This window comes from Capsicum annuum, chromosome 5, assembly GCF_002878395.1.
Source record: "Capsicum annuum cultivar UCD-10X-F1 chromosome 5, UCD10Xv1.1, whole genome shotgun sequence".
Lineage (NCBI taxonomy): Eukaryota > Viridiplantae > Streptophyta > Magnoliopsida > Solanales > Solanaceae > Capsicum > Capsicum annuum.
Genome location: NC_061115.1, coordinates 1,282,779 through 1,307,451, shown reverse-complemented (window position 1 = coordinate 1,307,451; position 24,673 = coordinate 1,282,779). Strand labels below are relative to the sequence as shown.

General features: G+C 33.3%; 3 protein-coding genes across 3 annotated transcripts; 1 reads left to right on the top strand and 2 right to left on the bottom strand.

Moving 5' to 3' along the window:
• Positions 1 to 1,116: 1,116 nt before the first annotated feature.
• On the bottom strand, positions 1,117 to 5,097 carry LOC107870056 (remorin 4.2). Its single transcript, XM_016716450.2, has 2 exons — positions 4,154 to 5,097; positions 1,117 to 1,441 (listed from the first exon to the last, which is right to left on the bottom strand). The coding sequence occupies exons 1-2, from the start codon at positions 4,850 to 4,852 to the stop codon at positions 1,250 to 1,252; spliced, it is 891 nt and encodes a 296-aa protein (XP_016571936.2). The 5' UTR covers positions 4,853 to 5,097; the 3' UTR covers positions 1,117 to 1,249.
• Positions 5,098 to 10,726: 5,629 nt separating this feature from the next.
• Positions 10,727 to 17,182, bottom strand: LOC107870055 (B3 domain-containing transcription factor VRN1). The gene is made up of 3 exons (XM_016716447.2): positions 17,048 to 17,182; positions 13,920 to 14,271; positions 10,727 to 11,629 (listed from the first exon to the last, which is right to left on the bottom strand). Exons 1-3 carry the CDS (start codon positions 17,050 to 17,052, stop codon positions 10,880 to 10,882), a joined length of 1,107 nt encoding a protein of 368 aa, XP_016571933.2. The 5' UTR covers positions 17,053 to 17,182; the 3' UTR covers positions 10,727 to 10,879.
• Positions 17,183 to 20,542: 3,360 nt separating this feature from the next.
• Positions 20,543 to 21,082, top strand: LOC107871506. The gene has a single exon (XM_016718459.2). The coding sequence runs from the start codon at positions 20,543 to 20,545 to the stop codon at positions 21,080 to 21,082; it is 540 nt and encodes a 179-aa protein (XP_016573945.2).
• The last annotated feature ends 3,591 nt before the right edge of the window (positions 21,083 to 24,673 follow it).

The window sequence follows — 24,673 nt, the reverse complement described above, 5'->3', positions numbered from 1 at the left end:
AACATATTAAGTAAAACATTAGTGGGATTGATTTAATATTTACACAAATCTTATTGTATTACTTAACACTCTCACTTTTCTATTGGTTGTGATTAGTTATGACTCACTATGTATTAACAAATTAAGTAAAGTATCAGTGGGATTATTAACCAATTGGAGTTATGGAATTTATAATTAAGTATTAGGCTTGAAGTAGATTGATAATCAATATAAAACCAGTCAATTCATGATGGATTCTTACAGTAAAAAGGAGAAACACGACCAATAAGGATTTATATAGCTGAATCGAACTTGCTTGGGATTAAGATGTAATTATTGTTGTTTATACTTTATAGTAATAGTAGATTTAGATGTCCCTAAGCTCATATAACTTAGTTATACATTTATTTGTAACATCCAAAATAACTATACATTTCACTTTAACTTTGCACCAACAAAATGTTATGATGTTTCAAGCGAAGACGAATTCAGGATTTGAAATTTATGATTTTTGAAATTTATAATATGTACAAATTTCTCGACAAATGTATGGAGTTTGGACTAAAGATATTGAATTATGATGGACTCGTACTTCTAATGCTAGCTCCGACTCTGGTTACAAGAAACCAAAGACGAATCCAACTATAGGGTTTGTGAGTTCGACAGAACCTAGTGCTTCAACATCCTCTTCCTACCCATAAGGAACGCGATTTGTCTACGTGACCAAAATGAACCGACAGGAGAGCAATATATACATTTCAATACACACACTCTCAATTTAGAACTCACAACGTTTAACGTCATGCAACATGCATGATGTTCCTAAAACATTAGTGGAGGATCCGACCATAGAGTTTGCGAGTTCAGCAGAACCTAGTGCTTCAACATCCTCTTCCTTCCCATAAGGAACACGATTTGTCTACATGACCAAAATGAACCGATAGGACACACTCTCTCAATTCAGAACTCACAACGTTTAACTTCATGTAACATGCATGATGTTCCTGAGACATTAGTGGAGGATCCGACCATAGAGTTTGCGAGTTCAATAGAACCTAGTCCTTCAACATCCTCTTCCTTCCATAAGGAACGCGATTTGTCTACATGACCAAAATGAACCGATAGGAGAGCAATATATACATTTCAAAACAAACTCTCTCAATTCAGAACTCACAACGTTTAACTTCTGAATATGTCTATTTAGGTATAAACTAACATATAACAAGCCCAAAAGTATCATTTATCAATTTTTTTTTTTTTTTTGTATAATTTAAAAGAAGGAACGTTTGGCTGGAGCTCTACCAACTGCCCTCATCAAATTGGCTAATTCAAGAACTCTAGCTACTTTTGTTCCTCTTTTTGCTTCTGCTGATGCTCTTCTTTCTTCTGCCTTTCTTCTTGCATTTGCTATATCATTTTGCATCTTTTCTAGTGCTTTTACTCTTTTCTCCTCCAACTTTCTCTGAAAAAAATAAAAACATGTTATATATATTTTTATATGGATATATGAATTCATTTGGTTCTTTTTATTCTTGCTCGAGCTGGATGATTAAAAATTATCATGTCCAGGGGAATGGATCTATAAGAATTCGCCTATCCCAATAACAAAAGAAATTGACTTGAATGATCCTGTATTAAGAGCTAAATTGGCAAAAGGTATGTGCCAGAGGGGCCAGAAAGATTCGGTCATAGGAATTTAGAACACCTACGTGCTGGTAAATGAAAATCACCTCGACCGGATCAGAGTAAACAACCCAATGTCGAATCAGGCCGCCCTTTGCAAAGTAACAATAGTATTCATGATCCGTTTCATTTTATGAAGGTATTTGACTGTATACGAAATTAATGAGAAAGAATAAAGATTCGAAAGCATACTAATTAAAAACACCCTTAAAATTCATGGTCTTATAATATGTCACAATATTTGTATGGATATAAAAATATACTACAAAATAAAAATGGTATTCATTTGTTTCATTTTTTATGACGGTATTTAACTGTACACGAAATCTATAAAAAAAATAAAGAATTCATATGCATAATATGTAAAAACACCCTTAAAACTCACGATCTTATAACATGTCATGATATATTTATGACTAAGAATATTGAAAAGTAAAAGCAGTATTCATATATTTCATTTTATATGACGTGTCGTATATAATTAAACATGAAGTTTAATAAAGACAAAAAGATTTTTGGCCCATACTAAAAACAGATTCAATAAAATAATCGAAATACATACAAATTGGCCCTACACCTCTATTATTAAAAACAATACAAACAAACATTCTGGCCCCAAACACTAACCTTAGAATAGGGGCAAGGCAACCAAAGAAAAAAACTTTTAATTTTCTCCTCTTTACTTTTTATTTTTTTGGAAAATGGTCTCAAATGTATCTTAATTTTGACAAAATTTATTGTATAGAACCCTCCTCTCCCGAACTTTGTGGGGGTGTTATGACCCTTCTATACTATTTATTAGCGTATTTTACTTACATTTATTTGCAATAGACTCTTTTTTAAAAATTTACTATCATATTTTATTTTTTATTAGCTTATAAATGTCACTAAAATACACTAACAAATAATTCAGAAGCGTTATAGGACCCCCCCCTCCCCCCCCAAGCAAAGTTCAGATATATTACAGGCAATTTCACCAAAGTTTTGGTATATATTAGATCTTTTTTTCCCTTTTTTTGGTAAGTGGGACTTTGGGGGTTGGGGTGGGGGTGGGGGTGGGGGTGGGCATGGGGATGGGGAGGGAGTGGGGGAGGGGGAGTTGGTTGATGGTTTAGTGATGTTAAAAGCAAAGACCATTATGGAGTTGTGGCTTGATGACACATTGAAGGATTTCATTCACAACTTTTTTCTCACTTTTGGGTGATTACTTAAGCAAATAAATCATTTATTAGTTGCATAACTAACTCACTAGAGTAAGTAAATTTTCACTTTTTGAAGTGAACTTATCCCACTATGTTTGTCCCCTACTGGTAGGTTAAAAGTCATATGGTCACAAAACAAATTTGTATTAAAAGAAAAAACTCAAAAAACATCATAATTTCATCAAGATCAATCAAATAATATTAACAACTACTCCCTCCGTCCCATTTTACTCGTCCTAAATTAGAATGACACAGCTATTAAGAAAAATAATAAATAATATGGCTGGTTTATCGTAGTACCCCTATTAAATGATGTTTACATTTTAATTTAAAAAAAAAAAAGTAATTAATGCAAAGGGTAAAATATGAAAAAAAAAAATTTATCTTATCTTGATAAGTAAAAAAGAACAAGTAAAATGGAACACCAAATTAAAAAATTTGGAATGAATAAAATGGGACGGAGGGAGTATACGTTAATAAAGTTATATGACCTTTAAGGGGGAGATGCAGGGTAATTTAAACAAATAGTACCCTTTAATACTATCGAGACGCGAATTTAAGATTTAAATTTAATGGATTCAATTTTCAAAGATTTTAGTATTAAGCCCATTATATAAACGATATTGAGTTTGGTTGAACACGTAACACAAGAACTCCATCTCCCAATAAAGCTCTCAAATATTTCTTACTAAACGTGCAAAAACTTTAAAAGACAGATAATATGATAAAATTGAATTATAAGATCTCAACCATAGTATGAGTTCGGTAGAACACAGTAGATTTTGTCTAAACATTGTAAAACAATAACAACGTATCCGATGTAAATCATAAGTGGGGTCTGAGGATGGTCGTGTGTAGGCTGACCTTACCTTTTCCGTAAAAAGAAGGCGAGACTATTGCCGATAGACCCTCGGCTCAAAATAGATAAAAAAGACGACGACAACAACAAAAACAAGCAGTGTCTAAACACTGTGTTTGTCTTAAAAAATTCAGTTATAGCTAGCACGTACAACAACAATATACTCAGTGTATTCTCACATAGTGAGGTCTGGGAGGGTACAGCATACGCAGTCCATACCATTGGTTGTTTCCGATAGACCCTCGGCTCAGGACAAAAAAGACAGTAAACAAAATCGTAATAAAACACGAAATAAAAATAACTTCAAGAAAGAAAAATCCCAAACTATAAACAGAACTTCAGATCTTGAATTCACCTCGTTTTACGTGTACGAAAAATGTTAAAAGACAGATAATATATATTATATGAGTACTAGAATGGGGATACATACCTCAACTTTCTTCATCCAAGAAGTAGCCTTTTGAACTTCTTCATTTTCCCATCCATTAATCACAGCATCTTCACGTTTAAACCTATTATTAATCTTAGCAATTTTTGCAGTTTGCCATGCATTAATCTTTGATTCAACTTCCTCTTTCTTCACTCTATGTACAATCACTTCGCCTTGTTGACTAGGGTTCGAATAAACATTACTACTATTATTATTATTATTATTATTATCATCATTAATCGTATTATCAGCTACGATAGCTAAAGGATTATTTTCTTCAACTATAGTCTCCTCTTCGAAAATACGTCCCAAATTATTATTGATTGTACCTTCAACTTCATGACTACTACTTGTACCAATGTTGTTGTTGTTGTTGTTGTTTGTAGAAGATGATGATCCAGCAAGTACTAAAGCATTGAATTCTCTACTCATTGTTGTGAAATTCTCAACACTTGGAGCTAACTCTGAGGATGACAATGATGATGATCGCGTTACGCGATTAATATTTGGTAGTGGTGGTGGTCGTGGTGGTGTTAGAGCATGGATGTCTCTAATATGATCATCATTATCTCGACCATCCTGATCCTGATCCTGATCCTGACTCTGATACTCATGTTGATGATCTACGCGATCGTGTTCTCTATTATTATTGTTGTTGATGATGCTCGATAAGACTAGAGCTCTTTGATCATTTGACATGTTAATATCTTTGTATATGGATTTTACTATATAGTTTTCTTTAGTGTATATTTGGTAGGATGATCATAGTAGTGGATGAAGAAGATGAAGAAAATTGGTGAAAAGAAAAGAGAAAAAAGAGCAACATGATTTTTTTTGTACTATAGTTATTAATCAAAGAAATATATGGTCAAAGTGATATGAACCACCCATGCATGTTAGAGTGGAAATTGGGGAAATATACGAGGAAAGTTCAAGAAATTAGTACTATGGTTCCTATATTTTAAAAATAAAGTTAAATAAATTAACAAATATACCTTTATGAAAAGAAAATGCAGTATTTGTTACGACACACTTTAACTTTACATCCTGAACTCAATTTTAGTACATTTTTATCACCTTTTTGTACTGATGTGGCACCTTTAAATGAAGTCCACGCCAAAGGTGTCGTGTCGGTTAAAAACGTTGAAAAGGTGTCACATCAGCTAAAAATGATGACAAAAATGCGTTAAAATTTAGTTCAGAGGGTAATAGGACCCCCGTGAAGTTAGAGTGTGTCGTAACAAATTTAATCATATTACCGGGGCGTACTATATGTTTTACTCTTCGTACCGGTTATGATGAATTTTTGTGTACTTTTTTTCTTTTTGGCTCGAATATTCTAGTTCTGTTTGCACAAAATATCCCACGTTAATAGAGTTTTGGGAAGGATCACACCTTCAGAGGTGTCATATGCAGTCTATGTTCACGGTCTATAGATCATATGAAGATAATTTTATAACTGCTTCAAGATTCCCTTTCTTTCTAGCTACTCTACGTAGATAGATACATTAGCTTGACCTCAGCCAACAACGAAATACTTTATCCTAAACAACACTTTATTGAATATTCATTCTCAAAGTTGGAGCGTTTGCTAGCAGAGGCGGATCCAGCGTAGTAACAGGAGGTTCATCCTTTGACGAAAAATTATAGTTTAATATATGATTAAAATAATTTCTATGTATATATTGTAGAGTTGAACCTCCTTCAGTGAGTTTTTCCTCAAATTTTGAATTCCCTCAGCAAAGTTTCTGGCTCTGTCTCTATTTATAAAGACGATTTAAATCAAGTTAAGAAATTAGATGTATATTTTGACTGTTTAGTTGTCAGTTGAGATCAAATTAAAATGTCTATCTATATATTCTAGGAAGAAAAAAGCAATCAATGTTATGTATGACAAGAAGAAGGACCAAATCTACAAGATAATCTAAACCATAGGCACTTAATTGCAAAAAATAACTTTTTTAGTGTCGGCCAAATAATATTCTATTTTTAATGTGGGACCCATAATTATTAGGTAAATAGTGGTCACCATATAAAATCTGCACACGTGTACAATTAACAGTGGATAATCACCACGTGGATAGATCTCATTGGTTGAAAGTAAATTCAATACTTTATGTCAATTTCCTATCATGCATTGATGACCTAGCAATACCGTTAGATGATTGACACGTGTACGACAAAAACATGAATAGAATATGAAAAGGTTAACAAGATGCCCACGTCACACGTGATAATTATCAAAACATTATCAAGCAATAAATTATAGTAGTATAAATTATTTGATTAGTCTAATGATTAAGACATTATATTCATTAAGATCATCGATGAGTTTGAGTTTGGTAGGATGGATGAAATCTCTTTGACTCTTGGGGGGGGGGGGGGGGGGGGGAATGATTGCCTTTCGTGTTTGACATTTGAGAATAGAGAAGCTGACGGAGAATGTGTTGTGTGAATTCTGATTAATTTGCTCGACTCTTAAGGGGGAATGATTGCCTCTTGTGTTCGACCTTTGAGAATAGGAAGCTGATATGTAGTGTGAATTTGAATTAATCTGCGTGACTCTTAGGGGGAAATGATTACCTCCTGTGTCCTACCTTTAAGAATAGAGAAGCTGATAGAGAATGTGTAGCGTGAATCTCGACTCTTAAGGGGCAATGATTGTCTCCCGTGTTCTACCTTGGAGAATAGAGAAGCTGATAGAGAATACACAATCATAATGTGAATTTAGATTAATCTGCGCGTCTCTTAGGGGGAAATGATTGTCTCTCGTGTTCGACCTTTAAGAATAAAAAAACTGATAGAGAATACGTAGTGTAAATTCAGATTAATCTCCTCGACTCTTAGGGGGATGATTGCCTCCCGTGTTCGACCTTTGAGAATAGGGAAGCTAGTAGAGATACATAGTGTGAATTCAGATTAATCTGCTCAATTCTTAAGGAGGAATGATTGACTCCCGTGTTCGACCTTTGAGAATAGAGAAGCTGATAGAGAATACGTAGTGTGAATTCAGATTAATATGCTTGACTCTTAAGGGGGAATAATTGTCTCCGTGTTCGACCTTTGAGAATAGAGAAGCTGATAGAGAATACGTAGTGTGAATTCAGATTAATATGCTTGACTCTTAAGGGGGAATGATTGTATCCCGTGATCGACCTTTGAGAATAGAGAAGCTGATAGAGAACACAGTGTGAATTCGAATTAATTTGCTCGACTCTTAGGGGGGATGATTGTCTCCCGTGTTCGACCTTTGAGAATTGAGAAGCTGATAGAGAATATGTAGTGTGAATTCAAATTAATCTAAATTAATGTATTATCCACAAACGATTATAGTATGACTAATAAGATCTTTTTATTCTTAAATTAAGTGTCTTGATCTCCTGGGTTCGAACCTTGTGAATTGAGAAACTCTTGATAATGAGCATTTTTTTCTGTAACAGATTTTACTTGGCCGAATCTAAATTAGTTGACTCTAATGTGTTACGTAGCATCAACAAACGTTGTGTTGAACGAGAAACTCATGAGGTCTGTCTTAGTCTCTCGAGTTCGAGTTTTGCAAAATCGATTAAAAAAAATGATTATCGAGAGTACATCTCCCTCTACTTATAGGTTCTGGGCGATGCGAATTTGAATTAGTCGGATTCAATTGATTTTAAATATTATGAAAATTCAAAGAAGGTTACTTTTACTTTTTTGATATTCTTTCCAATTTTTTTTTTCTTTTTCCAATCAAAATTAGTGATGTAAATGTGAGTGGAAAATGAGGAGTTGGAATATGACATGTCTCCACTGTCCTTTTTTTTTTTTTTTTGTTAAAATAAAATAAAATTAGATACAGGTGTTTACAATAGTATTGGAACGAACATGTTTTGAAAAAGATGTAGTGATTAGTTTATTTTGTCCTTTTATTATTTTTCTTACTTCCAGCTGGTAATATCTCCAATCACCTATTAAGTTTTTCTTACAATAATGATCATAAATACAAGATGAGATGTGGACCTATTAGGAGAGATAGGGTTAGAAATGAGATTATTCGAGAAAAGATGAGAGCGGTTTTGGTGGAAGACAAGATACAGAAAGTGAGATTGAGATAGTTCGGACGTGTGATGAGGAGGGTGAGCGAATGTCCCAGTATGAAGGTGTGAGAAGGTATGAGAGACTGACTATAGATGATTTCAGGCAGGGTAGAGGTAGACTGAAGAAATATTTGAGGGAGTTGATTAGACATGACATAGAGCAGTTACAACTTACGAAAGATATGAACCTTGATAGGAAGGTGTGAAGGATCCGATTAGGGAAGAGGGTTAATGGGTAGGAGTGTGTTCGTTCTAGTAGAGAGGAGTGCGTTGTATGTGTTTTGTATTTTCTTGTTCGTGATAATTTGGTGATATTTATGATTTCGAATAGACAGTTAATATTATTATTTTGTGAATGTCTTGTTTTTTTTATTACCTAGTGGTGTGTTATCTCAATATTGTTTTTTACTTATATGTTACTCCTATACTGTTATTTGTTCTAAGCCAAATGTCTATCGAAAACAGTTTCTCTACTTTATCTAAGATGATAATACAGATTGTATATACTTATCCTTCCCAAATCCCACTTTGTGGGAATACACTAAAGTTGTTGTTGTTATTGTTGAATGGTCGTAAATACATGTAAATACATTTTAATTAACACTTTTTTTTCTAACATTTATATTTCAGCTATTACTTGTTTTCTTTTTCTACTTATATCATCACCAATTATTTTATTTTCGTATCTAAACTACCACCATCTTTATATTAAAACACACCTTATTAAGTAGATGGCAATAATTCAACTATGTTTTTGAAGTTGATACTTTTGTCATTTTGTAATAGATGAGATTTTTAAGTCTTTTAGTGGTTCATTGTATTATTTCTCACTAGGAATAATTTGATAACAACAACAACAACCAAGTATAGTCTAAAAACAGGATTCAGGAAAAAATAGAGTGTACGCAGATCACGTAAGCTCTGAGTCATATTTTTTTACTTTTTAAATATCTTTGCAAGAATATTTTTACAAAGGCTTATTATGATATGTGAGAAGTAATGAAACATGATAATTATTCACTCTTATTATAGTCTAACAGCAAACTTACATCTAACCGATGGTGAATTCTGATGAGTGATACGCACTTTTCCACAAATATTTCGAACTCAAACTTTGAATATAGAAATAGAAAGCAAATACCGAATAATGAATGGAAAAAAAAATACAGATATTTTCAAACTTACCTAAACCTTGAATCTTGATGATTGTAACAATAAATAAATGATTATAACAATAAATAAGTCATTCACAAGTTGAGTTTTTAAGTTGTATGCATTGACAGAACTCAGAAGTAAAAGATATTTACACAATCAGATCGATTATTTGCAAGTATAACAACAATAACAAATTCAGTAAGTATTATCATTGCAAGTACAACAACAATAACAAATTCAGTAAGGTATTATCCCACATCCCACAAATGAGGTCTCAAGAAAGTAATTTTAATAAGAGGTCTTAAATATATATAAATACATAAAAAAAAATAATAATAAAATTTAGATTTTTTTTTTTTTTTGGTTGTTATTGCATATTAGTTGTTTTAAATATAGTATTTTTTAGAAGACAAAATACTTTAAAATTCACATATTGATGATATTATTAATAAAATTATGAATTAATTTTGATTAATAAGATGTTAGTCACTTGTTTGCAATATATTCACATGGATGTTGTTGTTAAAACTTTATTTATTAATATGAATCTTGAATTGTTTAATTCAAAATTCTAAAATATTTTTAGTAAACATTAGATAGTTTTTTCTTTCTTTATTTTTTTTTTTTTTTTTTTGTAAACTTTTTTTAGTTTTTTTTTTTTTTTTTTTTTTTTTTTTTTTTGTAGATACTTTTTTTAAATATATTTTACAATCTTCATTATTTTGTCAAGCAAAGTTGAAATCATAAAATTTCCTATAAAAAATTTGAAGCCTCAAAATTTTGAGGGCCTAAAACAAATGTTTTACTAATCTTACTCAGTCACCCCTGCCACCGTGACCTTACCCCTACCTTAAGAAGGTAGAGAAGTTGGTTTCAAGATAGACCCTCGATTGATTTCGATATATACCCTCAGTTAGAATTTACCCTGAACTTCATATTTTACCTGATTTTCTGTCATAGAATTATTTTTCTTGATGGAAAAAGGTTTCGCCGTTGGAAAACATCTCTTTCCTATTAGATTTCTTCTTTTATCAGAGGAAGGGTTTTAGCATCCACAATATAGTCATCAAAGAGTCTTATTTAGGGAGAGATTTCTCTCAATAGGTTTAATATTTTTCAATATTGAATTTTCAATATGTAGGTCTCTTGATCAAATCATATCTGTAATATTATGTTTTTAGTTTAGTTTTTTTGTTGTCATTTAAATTATCATCTCCATGATTTGCAACTTTAAGCTTTTGCATGATGCCCTCTTGATTTCGAAGCCAGCAACCTCAACTCAAAGGAAGATGTAAGATAATTGCAAGTAAATCTGTTTGATAAGTAATAATGAGTAATCTAGTAAAATGGTAAACTGACTTGCTACTTTAGATTAGCATTCATTGATAGTATAACAAAATATTACACTGTACATAACTTAAATCCTAAAAAATAAAAAACAAAGTGTTGCATTTTCCAGTTTTGAAACTAATAGAAAAATTAGCCTTGAACATGCCTATACCTTTGGCTGTGATAGCATGAATGCCCTTGATAACTCCTCCATGGTATAAATACCGGGTGGAGGTAAGTTTATCGCGTTGTCCTCTGGTGGCTCACGGGGTGGGGGTAAGTTTATCACGTTTTCCACTCGTGGTTCAATGGGTAGGGATGAGTTTATCACGTTTTCATCTGGTGGCTCGCTAGATAGGGGTAAGTTTATCCGGTTTTCCTCTGGTGGCTCGAAAGCAACAGATGGATCATCTGGTGTCGTAGCTTCATTTGGTCCAGGAAGATCCACAGCAACAGATCGATTATCTGGTATCGTATCTTCATTTGGTCCAGGAGGATCGAAAGCAACAAAACGATTATCTGGTGTCGTAGCTTCATTTGGTCCAGGAGGATCCACAGCAACAGATCGATTATCTGGTGTCGTATCTTCATTTGGTCCAGGAGGATCGAAAGCAACAGATCGATTATCTGGTGTCGTATCTTCATCATTTGGTCCAGGAGGATATTCAATCTCGGTAGAAGTTAAATCGAATATAAACACCGAGAACTGGGAATTTCCTTTGTATCTGAAGAGCAAAAAGTAACCACAAGCAATTGTATAGTACTCCTTGAATTTGTTCCAGCCCTCCTTTAGCCATACCATGCCATCAGAGTTTTTTTGTAGTTTTACTTTCCATACCACGCCATTCGGGATCTCAAGCGACACGGCATCCCCTAGACTGGCGCCATACTCCGCTATAAATTCACTAGGGATGTGCTGTGAAGTACCAAAATTGGAAAGATATGAACAAAATATAGGAAGAGAAGAACAAACGGAAAGAAAAGCAAAGCTTCAGACAATTTGGTGTAGAAAGTTTCCAATCGCACACAGCTTTTTTCCTTTTTCTAATAATCGAGATATCCGGAAAGCCAGTGACACTCGGTAGATAATGAGTCAGCCCTTCTACCCTTCTCCACTTAGATACCATACTTTTGTTCGTGGAAGGGTTAGAACTCATGACGTGCACCTAACACACATCACACATTGCGCTCATACCACTGGAGCAGAACCCCGAGGGCTTCCAATCGCATATTGTTACGGGAAAAGGAGAAAGAAAAACCAGTAGGAAGATTCTAAGTAGGAAAACCCCTAATACAGAGTAACAACAAATACAAAAGGCGACTAGTAAGTTAGGGTCTAGCATCTCTCAGTCAAATTTGCAAGACTGAACCTTTCATTATATTCCTAAAGATGGTATATCTTTTCCATTGTAGGTGGTGGCTTCTAATCACATGTCGGTGGGTGATGAGTGTTTATTAGTACTATCCAAACTCGCAAAGCTAGCTTGAACAAACACTTGAGTTTCCTCAGCGAATAACCATTTGCAGCAGCGCTGCATTGCCCAGTGTTGATTCAACTAGAATGAGTTCTATATGCATAAAAAAGCAGCCAAGTGCACAAACCAGTTACATTCACATAGGGTCTGCGAAAGGACTGCAGGGGGTGTGATGTAGGTAGCTTACCTTGATGCAAGGCATCAATGGTTGCTTGATCTCGCGACCTATAGATGACATGAAGACACAACTTTACTGTTGGTCCAAGGCTCGCCTTCAATGAATTCTATATGGATGAGAATATATATTCCTATTGGGCAATTATGTTGTATGCATGAGAAATATAAATACTTGAATCGACTTTATAAAAAAAAAAAACATAAAGATTTATATAGACTTCCTCATTCTCCTTTTTTTCCATAAGGAAAAGATTTTGGTCAATCAGACCAGATAAAACATGAAAGCCAAAACTACTTTGGTCAACCAAAAGAGATAAAAATGAATTACAAAAAGGCTTGTTCATAATAATCCTCCATTTTTTACCAGATCAATTTAATGGTAAAGCTGATAAGAGCTTTTATATAATCAGGATGCAAACAAGGGAAGAAACCTTCCTAATACCTAATTTCTTCCATTCAAAGTATTCATTCTGGTTAGCGCTCAAAAGCAGGGAACTTGGTATGGGCTGAAATATAGTATCTATTAAGGTAAAGAAGGTTTGCCAAATACCTTTTGATCCTGAAAAATCCTCCTGTAACTAGCCCCAATTAATTTCACACATTAAAGTACATAAATCCTATGAAGACGAAGTTATTATGCTAAAATCTTAGGAACATAGAGAATCCACTCATGCACATATAAAGAACCTACATGAAAGGCATTTAACCATTGCAGCATCAACCATGAGTTTGGAGTTTGGGAAGTTTGATATCATTGCTCTTGCAAAATCCTCAAAACCATATATATTATCAGTATCTGCATGAGGTCTGGCATGAAGATGAACTTTTTTAATACGCTAAATGTCAAACTATATTCTTGAGAGGAGTTGCTCTAATATCAAAAGTAGGCTTATTATTTAGCCTAAATGAAACAAGACCCGGGATTGACCTTACCACTCTGATTGTCACAACAAACTCATAATCAAAGACAGATCCCCACTACATCTCCCTCTTATGCCACAATTGAAATTATACTTTTCACTCCCCAGGTTTGGTGTTATTTCATTACAGGAAAAAACATGACCAGAAAAGCAAACATACTCCGTATTACCTTCTTAATCAATGTGCTGGTCCAATTTAAGTTTCTGAAGATGAACTATTAGAAACTAAATGAAATCACCTAATTACATACATTAGCAGCATTCTCCACGCACCAGACCCCAATTGTTTGATTACACTGGGTATGTTGTTGTTGTTAGACTTCTTGTTGAGTAGGACTATGCGCACAATCTCCACCACCTTCTCCAGTGTCAACATTGTTTTAGGCAAAATGCTCCCATTTATGACAAGAAACGATTTTTAACAAACCAAAAAGGGAATTTCAAAACTTATAAATCTTCACAAACTTAAAGAAGAAAAAGTACTACTACAGCACAAATGAATAGCACAGAAGCCAGACAAATAGAAACAGAAAAGAAAGATACAAAATGAACGAACATAAGCCATACAAGTACAAACAGAAAAGAATGATATAAGATGAAAATGCCTCATCATAAACCCACTTGCAGAACTTACTAATTTAGAGGCATGGGGAGATAGGATAATCTTGAAGAAGTGAGCGTTTATCTCCGGGGTATCCACAGGTCTTGGTTCCTCTTGTCCTCTTCTGTCTTCCATCCCTGCCGGCTGCTCTTCCCTTCTGTCTGCCATCTCTGCTGGATTTACTTCCTGTCTGTCTACCATCTCTGTCGGCCGGCTGTCCACCATCTCTGGTGGCTGCTCTTCCTGTCTGTCTGCCATCTCTGCTGGATTCACTTCCCGTCTGTCTACCATCTCTGGTGGCTGCTCTTCTCGTCTGTCTACCATCTCTGCTGGCTGCTGTTCTTGTGGTAAAGTAATGTCAAAATTTTGCATTTGCTTTTGGAAACTGCAGTGAGAAAAATGAAACATTTACCACTGCATTAGATATGTCAGAAGTGAATTCTCAACATTAATCTTTGAAACTTTTAACCAATGGTCACACAACTCAATCCTAAGGAAGTCTTCTACGTTTGCTAAAAACTAAAAGAACAAACACATAAGTAAACAAAACAGAAAAAAAAAACTGAAATATATATATATATATATATATATATATATATATTCTATTTAGTTTGCTCCACTTCATTTCCACTATTGTTTTTCATCATCTTTTTTGTTAAATAATTGAGAATTAGCTGGTCATGAGTGATGCACAGTTCGAGACCCTATGATAAAAGAACACACACACACACACTTTTTTGTTTTCCTTCTCCTTTAAATATCAAGGTTTGTGTTTGTGGAAGGGTTGGAACACTCGTGACGTGCTCATACCCCAAAATGCTGCCTCAGCCATGTCAGATCCTCCAAAAGATCCTCCAAAAATGCACTATTTTGGAGGATCCTACACACACCCGTCGACACTTTTGAAGAGTCCGAGTAACATAGCATCGGACAAATACCCTTTATGTTCTTTTTTAAGAGTGATGTCTAACTAGCTAGTGCGCACCTCACACTCGATAAGTACTTGTTGCTCCCACAAGTAAATGTACTAGATAACTTTATGTCTCTATCCATCCATATTCCTTTTTTCATCTTGTTCCTCCTTTCTTTTCTCTTTGAGCACATATTTGTGTGTTTTTGTTTGTAAACCAAATCATCTAAAAGTAATTTTCCTACGCTGACACCATTAACACCACAATTCCTACCCTATGAAACACAAATATTCCTCTAATTTAGCATTACATATATATTCAAAGCAAAAGTCCAGCATTTACCACATTGGTCGAAATGAAACTGTGACTACTAAAATACTCAACAATCAGCTCCTCTGCTAACTGATACTCACTGTTTCATCAATGGGTCAGATAAAATACCCGATTCAGAGCTTGGATAGGGTCCAAAATCCAGTCTTGTTCCTCCTCCATTTTCTCATTGAGCATGTAGTTGTGTGTTTTGGTTCATTAACTAAGTTATCTAGAAGTAATTTTCCTACGCTGATACTACAAACACAACAATTCCTACCATGCAAAACACACAGATTTCTTTAATTCAGACATACATAGATTTAAAGCAAATTTTAGCATGTACCTCATTAGACGAAATCAAACTGTGACTACTAAAACAATCAGCTCCTCTCCTAACTGATACTCCAATAGATTATAGTGGACAAAAATCACGGTTCCAAAATCCAATCTTGTCCTCCTATCTTTTCTCATTGGGCGAGTAGTTGTATGTTTTGGATTATTAACTACATCATCTAAAGGTAATTTCTTTTTATAATAACCGTGGTGTCCGGGCCAGCTTTCGCACACTTCGACTAATTCCACTGGATACCTGCCACCTCCCACCAGCAACATATACCAGGTAACTCTATCCACCAAATCATCTAAAGGTAATTTTTTTTTTATAACCGTGGTGTCTAAACCAGCTTTTGCACACCTCGAATAATTCCACTTGATAACTGTCACCTCTCACCATCAGCAGATGTCAGGTAACTCTATCCACCAAACCATCTAAAGGTAATTTTTTCTTTTTGATAATCGTGGTGTCTGGACTAGCTTTCGTGCACCTCGACTAATTCCACGGTGCCACCTCCCACCAGCAGCAGATACCAGGTAATTCTATCCACCAAGTATACAACAACAACAACATACCCAGAATATTCCCATCAAGTGGGGTCTGGGGAGGGTAAGTGTACGCAGTGCATACCACTACCTAAGAGGTGAGATAGAGAGATTGTTTCCGATGAACCCCCGGCTCAATCCACCAAGTATCTAAAGGTAATTTATTTCTTTTGATAAATGTCCGGGCCACCTTTCGCACACTTATTACCTCCCACCAGCAACACCACATACTAGCTAAAATTTTATCCACCAAACCATCTAAAGATAATATTTTTTTGGTAATCGTGGTGTCCAGGGCCAGCTTTTGCACACCTCGAATGCAATACCTGCCACCTCCCACCGGCAACACCACATACCAGGTAAAACTTTATCCTCTAAATCATCCAACGTTAACTTCTTTTTGGTAACCACCGTGTCCGGACTAGCTTGCGTACACCTAGACTAATTCCATGCAATACCTGTCACTTCCCACAAGCAACACCACATACCACGTAAAACTTTTTCCACCAAAGCATCTAAAGGCAGGGGCGGACATATGTAGGATTTTGGTGCTCCGGCACCCACTAAACTAGACGCGGAATAGGTATAATTACATAGAAAATATAGGAAAATAGGTATAACACATATAAAAGCACCTACTATAACAAAAGGTTGGCTCGGTGCATTGGCATTTAGGTTTATTTTAAGGCCCTTCATTGGAAGGAGGCCCCGGGTTCAAACCTCATCGAGGTGATCTTTTACTTTTTTCAATTTTTAAATTTTTTTAGCACCCACTATCCTTAAATCCTGGGTCCGCCACTGTCTAAAGCTAATTTTTTTTCAAATAACCATGGCATTCGGGGCCAGCTTTCGCGCACCTCAGACTAATTCCACGCAATACTTGCGACCTCCCAACAACAACAACAACAGATATCAGGTAACTCTGTCAACCAAATCATATAAATGTAATTACCTACACTAATACCACAAACACAACAAATTCCTACCATACAAAACACAAAGATTCCTCTAATTCAACATAACTATACATATATTCACACCAAAAAATGTAGCATTTACCTCATTGGCCAAAATCAAAATATGACTACTAATAAACTCAACAATCAGCTATAAAATTTTAAAAAAAAAAAAAAAAAAAACTGGAAATAGTTCAGGTAGTAAACTCAAGCAACTAAATAAGGAAAAAAAATATTTTAGGTAAGTTCTAATAAACTAGAATTTACCTTAAATACTGAAAAATGTAGCAAAAATCATTGTTCCATAAACGGGTCAACCCGAATCATCGAAGCTTCCGTCGGGTGTTTATGGCAAAATCTGGGGAAATTGGGTTATTTATAGGGTCGTATGACCCGACCCGTTTTAGGATCCGATTTTGGCTCGACTATTTAAATTTTGTCCATGTTTTTAAATGTTACTATGATAAATTGCAAATATAGCCTTTAGAGTTTGGAACACTATCGTTTTGGGCTAATATTTAAAATAATTTATAAAATTTGAGATAAGCATCTAGTACTCTCGAATTATGGTCAGAGTTGTTACGACACACTCCAACTTCACAGGGATTCTATTATCCTTGAACTCAATTTAAGCGTATTTTTGTCACCCTTTTGTGCTGGTGTGGTACCGTTATTACATAAAAATGGGACTCACGTCAAAGGTGTCAGATCAGCTTAAAAGGTGTCACGTCAGCTAAGAAAATTGACAAAAATATGCTAAAATTTTGTTCGGGGTAATAGGACCTCTGTGAAGTTAGAGTGTGTCACAACAAATTTGGTTATAGTTCGGAGATACTAGATGCTTTACTCATAAAATTTTAAACCGCCATCTAGTTTTATTATGGTAAATTAGATGATCGAATGATATATATTGGTAATTGTCTCTTTTTTTTTTAGACTATTTCGGTCGTAGTATTAGCCTATTTAGGAAACCTTGAATTTTGATATATGGTATCATCTGTTGTTTTACTATGTTTAGACGATCGTACATTGTTAAAGATGTTACGGTTCCTTGCATTATATGCTCCGCACTGCTTTGTTGTTAGTGTCATGTCCCATCACCATCCCCCCACCCCCACCCCTCTCTTAATACTACTTTGCTTCAGTTGAGTCGACGGTCTTTCAGAAACAGTTTCTTCATCTCTATAAGGTAGTAATTAATAAGATATGTGTTCGCTCTACCCTCCCCAAATTTTATTGAATATGTTGTTGTTGTCGACGTCTCTTTTTTTTTTTTTTTTCAAAAGACCGGACTAAATTCTTGTCAATTTAAAAGTTAAATTTTTTATGTTTGATTATACTCTCTCCTTTCATTTTACTAAGAATACGCGTGTATTGACTTATTTTTGTATTTTTAAGTCAAAATAATTTAAAGCACTTTTATAGTATTTGGGTAAAACGAAGAGGTGCTTATAAGCACTTAGGTTTAAGAAAAAATGATAAAAATAAGTCAAAAGCAATAAGTTAGAATTTGTAACTTGTAAGTTTTGGAAAGCTAATCCAAATATATTTTAATTTGTTTGTCTTACTTTTCTTTCTAATTCATTTAAAAAAAGAATGTTTGCTTCTTATTGACAACTCTTTGATTTCAACATTCTACATGACATGTTAAAGACTATAAGATTAAAGGATTTTTTTATTTATTTTTCATTCAGTGTCCGGTACCCCAACTAATCCAGACTATAAGATTAAAGATTTTTTTTTTGGTTCCCAACGGGATTTTCTTCATACCCAGAGATCGAACTCGAGATCCATGGTTAAGGGTGGAGCAGTCCCACCAATACACCACAACCCATGTTGATGATTAAAGGATATTTCGATACATATAAATATCTTTAATTTAAGATCACCCAATTTAAAATTCTCTTTATTTTGTTAAATTTCTTATCAAGTTAAGACAAAAGCAAATTGAAACAAGAGAGTACTTAATAGGGTTCGTTTTACACTAAATTATTTTTACTAATTGTGTTTTGGGAATCTGTATTTGATTATAATTATTTTAAATAGTTATTAGGTGACAAGATAACATTCTAAAAAAATAATAAAATCTCTCTTGATTTGTTAAATAAATTAAAAAAAAATTACTACTTTTTAGCATAAGAGCTAAATAAAAAATGAAGTATGCTTAACATAAAATTATGTTTTGGGGAAAAGCTAAAAATGTTGGTTTATTGTTATGCTCTTACAACATTTATTTCATTACACATAAGGAAAATGGGGTGATAAAGAGAATCTAGACATAATGTATTATTGTTGCTAAGATTTTTTTTTTTTTGAAATTGGTAATTTTTATTGCTAAAAATATTAATATTTACTATATATTAATTTCTTGACATAAACATGATCTAACACTTAGATTGCACCCCTTTTTCACTTAGTTAGTTAGGAAGAAATATTACCAAAATTAATTTATAAATATGATGGCAAGTTAAAATAGGAAACAACTTAATTTTATATAAATATATGGTATAGATTATAGACATCACCTGAAATGTTAGATAGGAGTAGAAAAAAATTCGATCTTGTATTAATGACAAAAATTGTTGAAGGCCTCATTCAACATTAGACAGTTTATATGATTGTTACAAATAAATATGTCTTTCTTGAAAGTTATTAGCTTATCAAGAGGGAAATGATATTCGAATAAATTATTTATGTTTCTCGAGCGACTTATTAAATCATGTCTAAGTTTATCATTTTTACTTCAGCTTTGGCATATTTTTCTAGAATTAATTTATCATTTTTAAGTATAATGAGAGATCTTGTACTTGTCTACATATATCCAATTCATTAAAATGTTAAATATTTGACTAAAATCAATGACATATTATTAATGTCATTAAAACTAATAAAAATATAATTAACTCTTGTAGCCAAATTAGTTATTCTTTTTGAGATATCAATAATATTTTAATAACATAAAATTACAGCTAAATGCCTTTATATAGAAGAAAATTAAAAGATGATTTCAATGTCATCTTCAATACTTGAATGACCATATAAGAAGAAAATTTAAAGATAATTTCAATTTGATATTATTGAAGGTTTGACTGTAATAAGGTGAAAAAAATATGCTTATTCCTATTTTGCTTCAATGTCGCTATACGAGGAAGAAAAATTTAAAGATAATTTCAATTTGATCTTATCAAAGGTTTGACTGTTATAAGATGAAAAAAATATTTTTATTTCTATTTTGCTTCGATATCACTTATAAGGAAAAAAAAATTAAAGATAATTTCGGTGTGATCTTATCAAAGGTTTGATTGTAATAAGATGAAAAAATTATGTTTATTCTTATTTTGCTTCAATGTCACTGTATAAGGAAGAAAAATTTAAAGATAATTTTAATGTAATCTTATCAACATTTAATTGTAATAAGATGAAAAAATTATATTTATTTTGACGATATAAGGAAGAAAAATTTAAAGACAATTTTAATTTGATCTTATCAAGGGTGTGACTGTAATAAGATAAAAAAGTTATTTTGCTTCGATGTCACTATATATATTCACTTACATTCACTTGAGAAATCAGAGGAACAATTATTGAAAAAATTAAAATGACCTATATTTTTACTTCATATTTCTATCTTTTAGTATTTGTTACGAACATTTTCAACTTTCAAACCTCTTTCTGTGACCTCGAAGCAGATGAGGCATTGATAACAGATATATGTGAACAAGTACAGGATCTCACATTTTGTTTAACCATTTTCAGACAACTTTTACCTACTCATCCATACAACCCTGAGGAAGTAACGAGAACTGCTATCAGCCTATCATTACAATATGCTAACTACAATCATGACTTCATAATAAAAGCTAAAGCAGAAGCAAAAGACAGACTGACCCAAGACTTGTACGCCATTTGTGATACTGGCTATGGATTATTGATAAGCGAGCTTCAGGATTCTATTCAATCATTAGCCAACAAGGATTATAGTGGGTTGGAAAACTCACTTTCGAAATGTCCTAGATTCGTGAGCGACTGTCAGAATGCACTTGGTGATATGACAACGCCTCAAATTTTAGATGGAAGTAAGAAACTAGCTGATATTGTATCAATGTCAATAATTGCTGAAGGTCTCATTCAGAAATAGATTTTTTATATGATTGTTGCAAATTAACTTGTTTTTCTAGAAAACTAGTAAATTATCAGATTATTTTTATTTTTTCAGTGTCTTATTAAATCACGTCCAACTCTAAGCTTATAATTTTTACTTTAACCTCAATATATTCTTCTGGACTACTTGTTATATTTCCGATAGACACCTTCGACTAAGTTAATGCATAATAGACATATGATATAAATATTTTTAATATATTTAGTTAGTGACTATAATTATTTCTGATCGACCAATCAAATTGTGTTAAAAGCCCAAAGGGCAATGAATACCGCACCCGTAAAGTAAGGTAATTTAAATTTGTATATATTTTGGTCAAACCCAATAACTTTGCACAAATAATGTGTTTATGTTAAAAGAAAATTATTAAATTTGTCGGTGAGAACCATGGGGTTTCAGGTTCAAATTCCAGTGAAGACAAATACATTAGGTGATAATTTCTTCTCATCTATCTCAACTTTAGTGGATAGAATTACCTGGTATCTGTTGCTCTTGGTAGGTGGCGACAATTCCATAGATATAGTCGAGTTAGATCAAACTCGCTCTGGTACCATGATAGTAAAAAAAAAAGAAATATATTAAATATGCACAAATATTAAATTTAGAAATCTAGCTATGAGATCTCACGTTTAAACTTCAGCGCCGACAAAAAAATATTAGGCGAATTTTTTTTATCTGTCCTAACCTTTGAGTTACCTGATACCTGTTGTTAGGGATGTGGCTTGTATCCCATGAAATTTGTCGATATCTTGTACACCCGATTATTTTTAAAAAATAGTTATGAAGTTGTCATTCTACGATTTAGAACCCCATTAAAAGAAAAAAATTAAAAAAAATCCCAACAATTTTCTTGAATTTTGAACAACGAAAAAAGGTATAAAAAATTTACTTAATATGCATTAGAGGGAGTAATAGTCAAACACTTATCTTTTAAGTTTTAAACTTAAATAGTCATACTTAATTTTGGCAACTCATTTATAACTAAATCCCACATATTATTTTTATTAGTCAGTCTACATTGTTTGACTAATTGTAAAAATTAATTCTATCCACTTATTTATATTTATAAAGATAAAAATAGATACAAATCTTATTTATATCTTAGGACATAATTTAAATACCGGCTTCATTATAATATTCTTAAAGTAGAAAAGTCATGAATATGAATATAAATATAAATAAGTAAAAAAGAAGACTAAATTGCTGTTTATTTTTATTTACCTATATTTATATTTATATTAATTCCTACAATGGATAAGTAAAAGAGAAGACCATCATTTTTAGTATAAAAGTCAGGTAAAAATTCAAGAAAGTATACTTAATTAATTAATTATCAAAATTTATGAATATGATTGAAGATTATAAAGAAGTATATAATAAGGTACCAAAATTATGTTTATTTCTGTTTTGCTTCATTGTCATCCCTATAAATATATTCACTTGCATTCACTTTGAAAATCGGAGCAACAATTATCGGAGAAATTAAAATGACATCTTTTTCTACTTCGTATGTTCTTTTTTTAATACTTGTTATAAACATTTTCAACTTTCAAATTTCTTTGTGTGACGTTATTGAGGACACGAAATTGATTGAAGGTATTTGTAGACAAGTACAAGATTTTAATTTTTGCTTTAATACCTTCAAACAGCTTTTACCTGATCATCCATATGTCCCCGAGGAAGTAACGAGAGTTGCTATCCTCCAGTCAATAAGAAATGCAAAAGACAATCACGCCTTCATCTTGGGATCTCTAGCGAAAGCAACGGATAAAACAGTTCGAGATTTGTACTCTATTTGTGACACTGCCTATGGATTGTTGGTAAACGAGCTTAACGTGGCTACCCAAGCATTACCTCCAAAGGCTTTTAACGACTTGGAAAACGCGCTTACGAAATGTCCTAGATTTGTGAATGACTGTCAGAATGTACTCGGTAGCAATACAACTCCTGAAATGTTAGATAGGGGTAGAAAACAATTGAATCTCGTTAATATGGCCAATATTGCCGAAGGCCTTATTCAACATTAGATAGTTTATATGATTGCGTTATAAATTAATATGTCTTTCTTGAAAGCTAGTAGCAAAATAATATTTCAATAAATCATTTGTATTTCTAATGTGACTTATTAAATCGTGTCTAAGTTTATTATTTTCGCTTTCGCCTTGAAAAAATGAATTTATAGTGTTTTTCTGCAAAATCACAGCTGGGAAAATGACTTCAAAATCTTTTTTTTTTTTTTAAAAAAAAAAAACCAAAAATCCCTATAAAAGAATGGACTCTCAACGTTTTCGAAAGGAGATAAGTTTGTCCAGAATTATAATTTCAAAACTATAATTTCAAGATAATTTACTCTACACACCAAACGAACCCTTAATATATTTGGTTAGCGACTATAATCTCACTTGTAGCAGCATATAACTTAAGTCCAACCCAAAAATCAAAATTGGATCCAACTTTCGACCCGAACCGATTCCTAAATTCAAAATCCCTAAATTCCCTCCAATATAAAAAGCCCCAAATTTGAATTTACAGCGTATATTTTCTCCAAAAATCACTTGCGAAAATGACTTCAAAATCTCTAATACCCCCCAAAACGACCACCAAAAATCGCTATTAAAATAATGGTCTCTTAACGATTTCAAAAGGGGATAAATTAATCCAAAAATTATAATTTCAGAACTGTAATCTCGAGATAATTTAATCTACGCACCAAACGACCCCTTAATATATTTGGTTGGCGACTATAATCTCAGTAGTAGTAGCATATCACTTCAGCCCAGCCCCAAAACTGAAATCGGATCCAACTTCCGACCCGACCCGACATATTTCAAAATCCCTAAATTCCCTCCAAAATAAAACTCCCCCAAAATTTGAATTTACAGTGTTAATTTTTTCTCCATAATGGCTTCGAAATCTCTAAAACCACCAAAAATCCCTAAAAAGCAATGGTCTCTCAACGATTTCGAGATCGGAAAACCACTCGGAAAAGGCAAATTCGGCCGTGTATACCTCGCCCGCGAAATCAAGGTAATTTCAATACACACACACACACACACACACACACTTATTTTTCTGTACATTCTTGTATACGCGTATGCAGATTAGATTTAGTGACGGAGCTACAAGTATGTAATTGAGTTCGATCGAACCCAGTAGCAATAGCTTTTGCACAAACAAGTGATTTTTTTTTTGTGTGTATTCTTGTATATGCGTAGCACATTAGATTTAGTGACGGAGCTACAAGTATGAAATTGAGTTCAGTCGAACCCAGTAGCAGTAGCTTTTGCACAAACAAGTGTATATTTATGCACCCAACGGTGTGACCTAGTGCTTCAACGAAGTGTGTTGTAGCACCATGAGATCTCAGGTTTAATTCCCAATAGAAACAAATACTAGGTGATCTCTTCCCTGGAATTAGTCAAGGAGCTAGGTTATTTCTTGCCATCTGTCCTAGCCTTGGTGAACATAGTTACATGACATTTGTTGCTGGTGAGAGGTGGTAGGTATCCGGTGGAATTACTCAAGGCACTAGGTGATTTCTTCCCATCTGTCCTAGCTTTGGTGGAC

Coding starts and splice junctions, on each gene's coding strand:
- LOC107870056 (XM_016716450.2), bottom strand. CDS start 4,852: ATGTCAAATGATCAAAGAGCTCTAGTCTTATCGAGCATCATCAACAAC. Junction 1,442..4,153: donor CTTGGATGAAGAAAGTTGAG/GTATGTATCCCC, acceptor TATTTTTTTCAG/AGAAAGTTGGAGGAGAAAAG.
- LOC107870055 (XM_016716447.2), bottom strand. Junction 11,630..13,919: donor CTCCCCATGCCTCTAAATTA/GTAAGTTCTGCA, acceptor GGTACTTCACAG/CACATCCCTAGTGAATTTAT.
- LOC107871506 (XM_016718459.2), top strand. CDS start 20,543: ATGACCTATATTTTTACTTCATATTTCTATCTTTTAGTATTTGTTACG.